This window comes from Uloborus diversus, chromosome 1 (assembly GCF_026930045.1).
Source record: "Uloborus diversus isolate 005 chromosome 1, Udiv.v.3.1, whole genome shotgun sequence".
Taxonomy (NCBI): Eukaryota; Metazoa; Arthropoda; class Arachnida; order Araneae; family Uloboridae; genus Uloborus; species Uloborus diversus.
Window position 1 is genome coordinate 249362816 of NC_072731.1, and position 13241 is coordinate 249376056.

General features: G+C 32.2%; 1 protein-coding gene across 2 annotated transcripts; it reads right to left on the reverse strand.

Moving 5' to 3' along the window:
* Positions 1-7608: 7608 nt before the first annotated feature.
* On the reverse strand, positions 7609-12591 carry LOC129226694 (protein krueppel-like). 2 transcript variants are annotated; one of them, XR_008580813.1, is made up of 2 exons: positions 12526-12591; positions 7609-8007 (listed from the first exon to the last, which is right to left on the reverse strand). XR_008580813.1 is itself a non-coding variant. In XM_054861327.1 (2 exons), the coding sequence occupies exons 1-2, from the start codon at positions 12376-12378 to the stop codon at positions 7667-7669; spliced, it is 387 nt and encodes a 128-aa protein (XP_054717302.1). In that variant the 5' UTR covers positions 12379-12578; the 3' UTR covers positions 7609-7666. The 2 variants fall into 2 exon arrangements, 1 of the variants encoding a protein (XP_054717302.1); XM_054861327.1 differs by having other exon boundaries at positions 12333-12578.
* Positions 12592-13241: the final 650 nt, after the last annotated feature.

Sequence of the window (13241 nt, forward strand, 5' to 3'; positions counted from 1 at the left end):
GGAATCATTTCAACCTTTTCCATGGAGTATTATGCTGAAAATCACTCAGAAAAAAAAAAAAAAATAGATTCTATAACAATCTTTTCCTTGGTCCCGGAAAAAATGTCAGCATAAATAATCAAACTGATCCATAGCAATATTTTTTTAGGTCCCAACAGTGTCGTTGTAGACAGGTTTTATTACGGGCGCGTTTATAAACTCTTGATCTTCGGTTGTTCCGTTCTCGACCGGTCGCGGCTCTGACGTCACGGTCATCAACTGAATCGAAGGAGTTTATAAACAAACGCGCGGTCGTTCCGGTCGATTTCGCTTATTTGCGCAATGGATACATTTTGAAAGTCAGTGTTAAGTACTGTGAAACTGAAAGTTCGCTTTTAAAATTCAGGAATAATAATATCCTATTGTTGTTTTCGTGCTAGTCTAAAGAAGAGGCATGTAAAAATTCAATCGGATGAATTTTAAGTATTCTGTGGCTTTCTCTGAATGTTTCTGAGAAGATGACTTAATTTAATCGTCAATTTATAATCAGGGAAACTTTGGGAAAAAAAAAAAACAAGGCTGCAAGAGCAGCTTATTCATTAGCTCTTATTTGAATTTGATCGATATTTAGCTCTCATTACTAATTTTGTTGAGTATGCATTATAGCTGTAAGAATCAAAAAAGGTTTTTTCAAAAAGCGTTTTGTTTGTCTTTTTTTTTTTTAATATAAAGTTAGTCAATACTACGCTACTGCATCAAACGAGCTTTATTATGGAAATATCGATAACAAAATGGGCAGCAAAAGAGAGTGCTAGTATACTTTAAAATCTAACATACTCTGTTGCTGACCTTTTTTGTTCTATATGCTTCCCTTTTTTGGATTGTGACAGGTAAGTAAGAATAGTTATTGTCCAATGTTATTTCAATTATGGAGTTTTGATGTTCGTTCTATCTCATTTGCTTGCACAATGTAATAATCATGATACATTGATAATATTGTTTCGGTAAAAAGCTCAATTAACAAACAAAATTACTTGATTTTTCTCGCATGTTTTGCTGTTTCAAGTTGATAGGATTTCATTGAAATCAAAAATAACAAATTCAAGTACACAATAACTTCAACCAGAATCTTGATAAGATTTAAAACTGTCTGTGATTCAAATTATCTCTTAAAAAATTTCTGCAAAAAAAAAAAAAAAAAACGCTGTACTTCTCCCGAGTCTCGAGTGCTATATTATGACGACAGCAAAAATGTCCATAGTCGAGTTCCACAATGATACCAGCATATTTTTTCAGTTATTCTTGTTGCTTTTTTAACATTGGGAGTACCTCAAAATTTGTGAACAACCTTTGTTGCTCACCCAGAGCCGACCATAGGCCATTTCAGGAAATGTTATAAGTTTTATAGGAAGCGGGACACCCATCGACCAAACGGACAAGAGGCCCTCCTTGGCTCTCTGTGGCCCAGAGTTCGCCAAAATATGTATCTAATCATACATAATTGTTTGAAAAAATATAAGAACAGGGATCGACCCAGACCTGAATTGGGTCCAATTTGTGGATACTTCACAAAATTACACATTGTAAATGCAGCTCATTCACAAAAATTTGCATCATGAAATAAAAGTCAAGATTCAGAGTCTCCCTTCACCATGGGACACTACAGATTGAAAAAGTGGTGACCCGCAATAAAGACTTTTTGTGATTCTATAGCTTGGACATTAACAATTTCCTTCGTACACCTAATTAAAAGGTTGCACAAGCATCATTTTGCCACGTTCATAGCTATCAAATTGAAATATAACCTGGTAATTCAAAATGATTCACTTTTCAAAAATAAAGAAAATTCAAAAAAATATTTAGCTTTTTCACAAAATGGGGTCCCAAAAAATAAAAACTGGATGGATCCCTGAAAAACTTTCTACAAATTTAGTTAGGTATCAAAATTATTGTCCAAGTAATCTCATTAAGCGGAAACTACCATATGGGTACAGAGTAGAAACTCGAAAATTCAAGGTAATTGGGGGCTCGTATCGATGAAAACTCGGATTATCCGGAAAATTCTTCCAGATTAAATTTGCACCCTTTTTAGAGAATGTATGGAAGAGCCTCTTTTCTTTGTGCAAAGAAAAGGAAGTATTGTCTTCATGGAAAATTATCACAGATATTTCAGCATAAATTTTGCTTTAATTACCTCTAAGCAACTTTTTTTTTCTCACGAGGTCTGTACGCTGTACGTATTTATTTTTAGATTTTAATAAAAATCAATTTTTTGGAACTAAACTGTATAACTGATAATATAAATTAAACACCTCAAATTAAGTGAAACTTCTAACTTTCGAGACTCCATTGTATATATATATATATATATATATATATATATGCAAACATGTGTCTGGTTTTATGATTAGTAAATGACAAATGTACTATTGAAAAATTTAACTTATAAAATGGTTTTTGAAAATTCAAAGCGTTTCTTATTGTTATGCCATACATTAACATATACAGTATGACTCTACAACAACTATCTGAATCGCTTTCAGAATTTGAGCAAAAAATAAAGGCGATTGCACTCGCTGCAATTTGGAAAATTATTATTCTGTCGGCGCATGCTATTATCCTTCTCTCTGCAGCAGCCCTTGTTAGTACACTTAGCATGAAAAGCGTTAGCTTTTCTACTTGACCAATTGATAGCTCTTTCTCTTTAAAAATAGTTTTTCTGAATTTCAACATTCATACAGTAAATACCGTCGCCTCTGCTTAATTGCATAACGGATAAACGAATACCCCGCTTATAAATAAAATATCCCGGAACCGAATATTTACCATGCCGTAGATGCAATGTTAAAAATCCCCACTTATTCAAATATATGGTGGAACTAACAATATTTGTGTAAATGGCGCCGACAGTAGATTAGAATGTACTATCGGAAAAATCTAATAATACGAATGGGGTCTGGTTGATTTGGGTAACTGTAGTTTTACCGTAATTTAGAAGTTTTTTGTTGTTCTAAATAAAGCATATTCTTGTATTAAACATTTTATGTAATGCATATTTCTAATTACCAGTAAAGTTTCAAAGAATCAAAATAGAGAAGATCTTTCAAAATGACTTGTTTTCAATTTAATATTGAAAAATGCAAAGGTGGTATAGTTTTACAGTAAAATTTGGTTTATTGTATCTTTCATTTTATGCACATTACACTAAAAAATATTTAAGGGTGCTTAGTGTTCAGTCTCCATCTAAGTGATTTAAATATGGCCAGGGGCAGACTGGCCCGCGGGCCAATGTGCCCTCAAGCCTAAAAACATTTTTTTTTAAAAAAGGTTTCTTTTAATCAATTAAAAAAAAAACATTTAAGTGCAATTTCCTTTTTTTTTTTTTTTTTTTGCGTTCACGAACCTGTGTGACTTCCCTTTTCTGTTTCTTTTCTTTTAACTCGTAAACCTGTGTACCATTGTTTTTTTTCCTTTCTTTTTCCATCTTTTTGTTGCATTTTTTTTTTTTTTGTTTACACCTTTTTTTTTGCGCCCTTTGGAGGCCAAGGTTGACGCCCTCTTGCGGGATCCAGTCTGCCCCTGAATATGGTTTTTGAAAATGTCCGAAGATGTAGGCAGGACTACAGAACTTTTGCTAGGGTAATTAAATTATGTGGTAGGTGGACCTTCCACACCCTGAACATTCCCATTACCTGAACCTTCGTGGTTCAGGTAATGGCAAAATGAAAAAAAAAAATTGACCATGAAAATAACTGGGCCAACTGTCAATATCTGATTTTTTTGATTGTAGGATGCTGGCACATATTCAAGATACTTTCAATCCAGGGCTCGTCTCCAAACTTGCATCTATGGATATACAGTGAAAAAAGTTTAACATGATATATGGTTAACACGCAATGATATATTAGTCCGGACAAAGTATTGTGTAATTTAATTCAATTTTTTAAACAAAAAAAAATTTAGTCCCTTCAGTTTCATGTTAATTTTTTTTTACCGTATTTAAAAATAAATTTTTCAAGTTAAAATTTTTTATAGTGAAGCACAGCGATTCTCAACCAGTGGTCCGGCAGACCGGTACTGGTTAGCAGGAAAAAACCATGACCAGTCCTCAAACACTTTTTCTTCATTCATGTTTTTTAAAATAAATCCTGTTAAGTTTCCTTTCTTTATTTATTTATTCATTTATTTTTATTACTCTGCAACAATTTTTTTAAAAAACTTTGCTGTCAACACAATCTTTTATGAAGTTTTATCGTTCCCTGAGTCAGAAGGTTTTTTTTTCTAAAATAAATCCATAAATGGAAGAAAAACCACAGCCTCAAAAAAAAAGTGTCGCATATTTTTAATATAGTCTGCAAATATAAGTTTTTTTTATATATTTTTTAAAGAAATTTAAATGGTCTGCAAACTTTTTTCAACAGCTTTTACCAGTCTGCGGGTCACAAAAGGTTGAGAAGCGCTAGTCTAAAACACTCAAATGCTTTTTATGTCACGGAAACGTGTAATGCAGTAAACCTTCATTTATCCAGACAACTGATGCCTTCACTCATTTTTCTTTGAGTTTGTACATTGACTTAAAAAAAATAAGACAAATACAGTTTAACCCCGATTTAACAATTGTCAAGGGACTGGAAAAAGATATTAAGTCAAGGATATCGTTAAATCGAGGAGCATAGACATTCAATGCAATCAAACCCAGACCAGTGAAATGTATCCTTAAATTCAGAAAATCATTAAATCAGGTATCGTTAAATCGAAGTTATACTGTAGATTTTTACCCTCTGACAAAAGCTCCGGCTTGCTCCCCCTAGATCTGGCAGTTCAAGTATTTCAGGTGTGTAGTCAAGAGGGCATGATGTTCTCTAACTCTTTAATTTCCCAAACCAGTGTTCATTGAACATACCACTGATTCATCTGTAAGCATTATCCCCCACCTTTTTTTTCAGGACTACACCAATTAAATGCTGTAACAAAAATCAGAATATGATTTTTTGGAAATTTCATCAAGAGTTTTGTTTTGCACAAATATTAATTTATTCTTTGATGCGTTAAATGTGAATAGTAAGGTATATTGCTCAAAAAAATCAACTTTTTCTAAAAATGCTAGTCTGTTCTATTTTAATAAAAGCTAGAACAGGTAATGATACCCCCTTCCCCAATATGGTTGAACACGCAGTGCCCGATCAACCGAAAATGATGCTCAAGCTCTGGTAAAAAGTGGTGTCCCCATCCATGAGAAAATCCGCATATTTTCAAAGAAGCTGTTGTGTACTAGAAAAGCATTGGAGCATTCACACTAAATGGTAATCAAATTCAAAAAATGCCACTTTCATCCTACTTGCGCAATCTGCAATATATGTTGAACACGTATCCTGGTATAAATTGAGAACTCATTGTTTTTTGCTATCTTGTATACATAAGTTAACAAAAGCTTAACATGTAAAATTAGTACTAAGTAATATTCAGCTGGCAGTCCACTTTTCTATTAGTACCTTTGTAGAGATGTTTAAAGATATATCCTTTTTTGTGTTTTTTGGCAAATTTAGAGAATATTCAGTAGAGATGACCATTTAAAATTAAAAAATGGAAATTAAAAGTACTATTCTGTAATACAGCTAGAACTATCACATTTTGTTAACATGGAATAAATGCAGCTGCTTTACTTTAAAGAAAGAACTTTTTCAGTTGAAGTTTTGAAACTGGAAGTATATTGTGATATTTGATGAAACTCTTGTTCAGAAAAAAAGAAACAGAATATCCTGTTAATATGTACAAGGAATAGAATTTAAAAGGAATTAGTGTTGACATATAAAATTTCCATTTAGCTTGAAGCAAATAAAACTGAATTTTGTTCATTAAAACCAACACACTGAAAATCAAAAGAATCTTAAATGCAGATCTAAAGTTGCAAATTTTAGGTTGACAAAAATATCAACTGTAACAGCATATTAGGGCCAACAATCATGCGTTAAATATGATAACGAAGCTTTCAATCATCGTTTCAAGCTAAATACAAAAATTTACCATTATTTCAACTTTAAATTCTACCCTATATATGCATCATTCGAGCGTAAAAATTTAAATTTATTTTCTATCCCCACGTTTAAGGACCGCTGTACGAATGAATTTCTAACTTCAACATGCAATGTAAATGTGTTCCTCTAAAAGAACAGACAAAATAAAAGAGTTGATTCCGCCAAACATTCAGTGGATCAGGTTGTCAGTAGTTAAAAAAAATTAAAATGATTGAGAATTTTCGACTAAAATGCACTTTTTTTCTATTTTGTTCTAATACTCTCAATCTGCGCGGCAGCCAAAAATGTAAATAAGAGTAGTTTCGCGGGCCTATTTGTGCAAAAACAGTATTCGACCGGTCACGTGACGAATTCGCCCGGCGAAAAAGCGCGGTCGCTCTGGTCGCGACCGAAATGACCACGATCGGAGTTTGTAAACACGAGTGGGTTTCGTTCGGAGCCCCCGAAGAGAGTTTATACACACTCCTGGTCTCGATCGGTCGCTCGGTCGCGACCGGTCTCGAGTTTAGAAACGCGCCCTACATAAATTTTCTCAAAAAGCTGTCCGGCAACTGTCCCCCCCCCTTTTGATTACTTTAAACGATGGCCTCTGCATATTCGTCGCAGCCACCATCATTGCATTTATATTTTTTCTATTTCCTTATTTTTCGAAAACTTGCTTCGAAAAAAATAAAATTGGTCCTAAAAAAAGCAATGAAATAACACAATTGGAACCAAAAACGTCATCGTTTGTTGATCACGTTTGACATTTAAAAAAAATCATAAGTGATCAATGGAAAAAAAAACATGCAAACCCATTTTTGATTAAGAAAAGATCCAATTATGATGAAAAAATTGTCACAAAAAATTACAGAAAATAAACTTATTATTCATAAAATTCGTTTTCATGAAAATTTGGTAGAACTGATGGTCATGGCACCTGAAGACCCAAAGTGGGAATAAATAAAACATAAAAGAAATAACACAAGTACTTACAGTTCAATTTCATTGTGTAGCCTTTAGTTCATGAACTAATATTGAGGAACTAGGTATGAAAATTTAAACTCTAACAGGTAGGCACCCCTGCTTTAATGAACTATGTATAAACTTGCAACCATGACATGTTTTGAACAGCTGCCCAAATATGGTCTTAGGGAGCAAGTTACTGTTTGTTATCCCCCTTCTCTAAGTGAAGGAAAACTGGAAACCCTAAACACTGTTGAATTTATTACTGAAAGCGGCTCTCTCCCCAAGTTTAGAGAATTGGAAACATGGCTTATCCTGTTTGTCTCATGAACTTTTTACATTTTGAAACATAAAACTGCGGAGAGGAGAATGAAACTCTCAAATAATTTTGCTATTTATTTTAATTTTCTTATTTAAAACACTCCATTCTATTGTCCATGTTTAAAGGCATTGGTACTATTTCAAGGTTACTGGATATAAATGCAAATTATTTGGTCCATTTTTCAATCATTTCTCCAAGGAGAAATAATTAGGTAAACGGGCCCAAGTTTCAACCTATGATTTGAAATCTCTCTCAAAAACTAATTTATTAAAATGCAAAATGTAAATATATAAAATCATTTATTTTTTTATAACAAAACATGATCATACAACAAACAAATAAAAGACAAATATATTGCACTTTATAAAAATCTTATTTTTAAACATTAAAAAATTAAAACATTTTTCTTCCTATGCTGACTGTCTCTGTGTTTCTTCAAATTCGCCATGCTGCGGAAATTTCGACTGCATGTCTCACATTTGAAAGGTTTGGAGTTTGAATGTATCAACAAATGAGTTTTGAGGACATGTTTTTGAGTAAATGTCTTCTTGCAAACAAAACAACTGAAAGGCCTCTCTCCTGTATGTGTCCGCATGTGCCTCTTATAGTTGCTAATACAAGGAGTGTGATAGTTACAATGTGGGCAGGCATGCACAGTTTCTGCTACTTGGGATGTCACAGAAAACATAGTAATTGTCGAAATATCTCTTTCTAAAGGTGACATATCTAAAAAATAAAAATAATAGAGATAAGGTTCAGAGGAAATCCCAAAAACTATAAGAAGTAATTTGGGAAAAAATATAGAACAATTTAATAGGTCAAAAAATGTATTTTTTATATATCAGAATATCCTAATTATATACCTGAAATCTGGATCAATTACAATCTTTAACAATGAAAAATCAATTACATTTTTTTATAAAAAATGAAAACACTTTTAGCGTATTCACTAATGATAATCTATTTTTACTATAAAATCAGACAACACATTTTCATTTAAGAATGGTTTTATTAAATTTTGCTCATAGTAACATCATCACTATACTGTGTATACATAACGGCAGTTAAAATTTGATGAATTATTATGGAGTTTGAGAAAAATTTTGAAAATTATCATTGCCTCAAAAGGATCATTCTTGGCTAGGTAGTTTTAAATGTATGTCCTAAAAAATTTATTTAAAAAAGTAAATACCTTTAAGATGTATGACACAGTATGGTTTATCTATCCTCGTAAATAGTAAGCTATAAAATCAACCAGCTAGTTTCAACCCTGACATTGCAAAAGTTTTGTATTCTAAGTAATAAATTTATGTGTGTGTGTGTTTTTATCAAGAAAATTAAATCTTTACTTATCACATGAAAATGAAATGTAAATGGTCCACTGTCAATCACTTAACAACCTGCCTTAGACTAGTGTCCCATCATCACAATAACTACAAAAAACAGTTATGAAGTCATCACGTTTGCATGAGTTCAATTGTTTAAATTTGGAAACTCTTTTGTTTTATATTCTTTTTAACAAAGTTTTCAATGTTGATGGGTTTGCTTTTTCTTTAGATGAGAAGGGCACACAAAGGCAGTCTTATGGGAGAAATAATGGGGGTAGTTTACCCTTTCCAGGAATCTGAAGTTTTTTTTTTTTTTTTTAAAGTTTTCACAAAGTGAGAAAATGCTTTTAGTCTGATTAATAATAACAAAGGTACAAAAAAAAGTTTAATATCCCATAAAAATATGGCAAAAATAAACGTAAGTCAACAATAAATTATTTTAACATATTGAAAAATAGAATATTTGAAGACAAGGGCCTTGCCTTCAAATGTCCTCACCTTGCCAAATAACTTTTGAGGAACAGTTCTTTTCGAGTCGATTTGTGTTCATGAAGAAGTTTTTAGCCATTTTTTTTAAAACTTTAGCAGGTATGAGAGTAATTGACCCCCCCTCTCTTCAAGTGATGAGTGAATTTAGTGTATTTTTTTACTCCTAAAACTTTTTAACTCCCAAATTTTATTAAATTAGACCCCCCCCCCCCCCCCCTCCTCCCCACATCAGATGAAGAACTGCCCTAGAGAGCATGGCAAAATCCATCTCAGCCTATTGGAAGAAAGGACTAACTTTTGGTTCTGGTTATTCAACATTAAAAGCACATAAGATTTTGCATTTAGGGAGAGAACTAAATTAATATTTAGCAATCCAGATTGCTGAATAAAGTTCAATCGAATTATAGCTAATTGCCTTGATAAAGACTTTGTTTATGAATATTCTTTGCCATATGACTATAAAGCTAAAAAACAAAGTAGGAAACTTCCAAAACACTATATAATTTCAGTCAATAAATAAGATTGTTATAATGAGTGTAAGATAAATTTTATTCCATTTATACAGCCCCCACAGACATCAGCTGAAACTGGCATTGAGAGGAAGACAGATTTCACCTCAGCCAACTGGAAGCAAGAATTTTTGGTTTAGCTTATTCAACTGTAAAAGCACAGAAATCTTTACATTTAGGTAGAGAACTAACTTAATATTTAACAATCAAAATAAATTAAATGGTTATGCTGTAGTCTAAGACACAAACTTAAAATATATTATATAGTACTTGTAACATGAAAAGGAAAAGTATAAATCCTTTTCAAAAAATTCGAACAAAATTGTAAATTAAGAGTAAGGTAGATACCGCACAATGCAAAATATTTCAAAATTTCTAAATTATACTTATCTAATGACTAAAGAAACACACATTCACAAAGTTGCGAAGCAAAGTAAAAGATGGTGCAGTATTGCACACAACACAAACCCTAAAGGTAAATACAGCCTGAGTGAAAACTTAAAGACCAGCAAATTTTTTTTGTGAAAACTAGAAAATGAAATTTTAGGGATTTTAATACTATTGTATTATTAATGTTCATTGGTAAAAAATAACGCAACAGACAGGATTTGTCAAGTATGCAATTATCAAAAAAACATTGGTATACTCTAAGTTAGTATTTCAGCCTGAGTAAAAACTTTAAGGACACTAGTATTTCTTAAAACCTACATGTACATATACTGAAATAAATATCACAGCAATCAACAAGACTGTGGAAACCCTTCAGCTTGCAGTTTTGTCAATAATTTTTTCAAAGTTTTGGTTCTCTTTGTGAAGATATCGAAAGGTGAGAAGTTCATGAAAGAGGGCAGATTGAAGCTTTTTCTTCAACGGGGATGATAGGCATACTATTGCAGAAAAAAAAACAGAAGATCAAAGATTGAAGTCACTTTTGATTGAAACACAATCATGGTAAAAAGAACACCGGGAAAAGACCTAAATATTTGTCCTCGCGTTATGGAGCAAGAGTTTGCAAACTTTCATCACCTTGAAAGTGCTCAATCACCAAACTTATTCAAATGATAGGTTTAAATGTTTGTCAAAAACGATATATAACATAATTAAAGGTGTGGAGATTTTATTTATTCAGCAAAAATTGCCTAAGCATCAGTTACTGAATAGGCACAACATAGAGCATTTGAACTTTAGCTAGGAAATCACGACCTGGGATAACCAATGGATACAAATATTTTTTTCTGACCAAATGAAGTAGAATTTGGAGGGACCAGAAGGATGGAAGTACTATTGGCATAGTTTACGAAAAGAAAAATTCTCCAAGGGCCAATTAAATGGAGGCTTTTTCATGATTTGAGAGTGCTTTGCTTACAATGGTGGGGGCTCAGTTGCGTTTTTCAGGTAAAATGATTTCAAGGGCATATCAAAATGTCTTTGCAAGTCATCTTCTACTAAATGCTGAATTTATTACTCGAGAAAATTGGAAATATCAGCAAGACAATACACCTACGCATTCCAGTAACAGTGACAAAAAAAAAAAAAAAAAAAAAGGTTCCAAGTCAACTATTTTAAAACTTTGAAATGACCAACAAAGTCTCCAGATCTTAGCCAATAGAGAACTTATGGAGTGACTTAGCATGAGTTTATGCAAAAGGGAGACATTTTACTTCATCAAATAGAGCTGAAATATACTATTGAAGATGGATGGCAAAAAATATATCCTAAACGTTGTCAAAAACTAATTTCATTTATGAAAGAAAGAATATTTGAAGAAATGGATACCACACAAGCTTATGTTTTTTATTTTTGTCTCCATCTGCTTTTTTCTATGTTGGCCTCAAAGATTTTACCCAGGATGAAACTCTGATCTGTAATATTTTTGGTAATGAACACTTACAAAAGAATTTTTTGTCTCTTTTACTTGTATTTAAGGTTAATAATTAAAACTCAAATGATTTTTTGATCCTAAGTTTAAGATGTATTAATTTTTGAAAAAAGTTTACTGGCCTTAAAGTTTTTACTCAGACTGTAGAACAAACAAATAAGCAACCAGAAACAAGGTCTGGATCTAACTATAGATGGTTTTTTGTCAATTAATCACTCTCAATAAAGCTCAAATGTTATTTATAAAAAATATTTAAAAAATGCAAGCAGATTTGATTGTTCCAAAATCATTTTAAAAAAACATAATTCTTTAAAAATGCTCCTCAAAAGTAATTTCCCAGTAATGGCCTAGATCTTTAACTCAGCTTAACAAGTGCAAAATCAAAAATTGCAATCTCATGCCAAAAGTACGGTATAAAAACTTTACTCAAATCTGCTTTTTATTATTTTTCTTAAGCAACCAATGTGAAGTAAAAGAAAGAAAGCAAGTTTTTGCTGAATCCCTGAGTGATATTCATATACCCCTGGGGCCCTGCAGAATGCAACTTAAGAAAAGCTGGCATAGAGCATGAAATTCCCACTTTGTAGGAAAATTCTATGGTACGAGGTATGTTTTCGTGCTCATTGTGAGTGCAGAACTGACAGCTATGACCCGATTTGATAGACGGGTATAGTAGACACTATGCAATACATCTGTGCATAGCGCCATTGGGGTTTCATGGAAATTTTTATTTTTGACCATTCAGACCTTGGAAAAAAAGTCCTAATACTTCTTTCTAAAATGGTGAAAACAACTATAAAGCTTTCATAGGCACTGCAATGCACACTATTAAATTAGATTTTTGACCTAAATCTCTATTGCAGAATGAGCATTTATATGGGCGAATATCCATATCCTATGTGTCGTCGTTTCATATGACGCTTCAAATTTTGACTCTGAGAGAAGGCTTGACCACAAACTGGACATAAATTAGGTTTTTCCCCAGTGTGAGTAAATATGTGCACCGTAACATTATGTTTGGTCCCAGATGAATAATTACAATAGCAACATGTGAACAGCTTATTCTTCAGTCTGGAATCTTTTTGACCATGAGGTTTCCTCCTCAGCAACAGAGATTCATTATGAATACCTAAAGAGGAAAGAAGGTGCATTATTCAACTACCTGTATACAAAAGACAGTAAATATTGAAATATATCATACAATTTTTATTAAAAAAAAGTATTTTTAGAACATTAGGAATTGGGGAAGATTGCTTTAAAAAATTGTATACTCTTTGATAAAACTAATAACATATATATATATATATATATGCACTCACACACATAAAACATTATTAGAAAAGAAAAATGGATAAAAAAAGACAAACTCATGAATTAAAAAATGAGCTCCAAAACAAACATCAGAAAATCCACCAAAAGCTGGCGTGAATGTCCTGCACTCAAGTGGCAGAAATAATTAAATAAAAAAATAAATAAATTAAAAGGATTCAATAAATTAGAAAGCATGAAAGGCAACCGAGCAAAGTAAGCTCCTTTTTCAAAAGAATATTTACACACAATTCAAAATCCGCATAAATGCAGCGCAGAACTGTAATTATTGGAATAATTTGGGGCTAAACCCCACTCAGACAATCAAAAATTTAAAATTTGGATTTTGCCTGAAAAAAAAAAAGTTAAAATGGGAGAAAGAAACTATTTTTATATAGAAAAATAGTGTTTAATTACTTATATGAAAAGTAACACTTTTGCATGGTA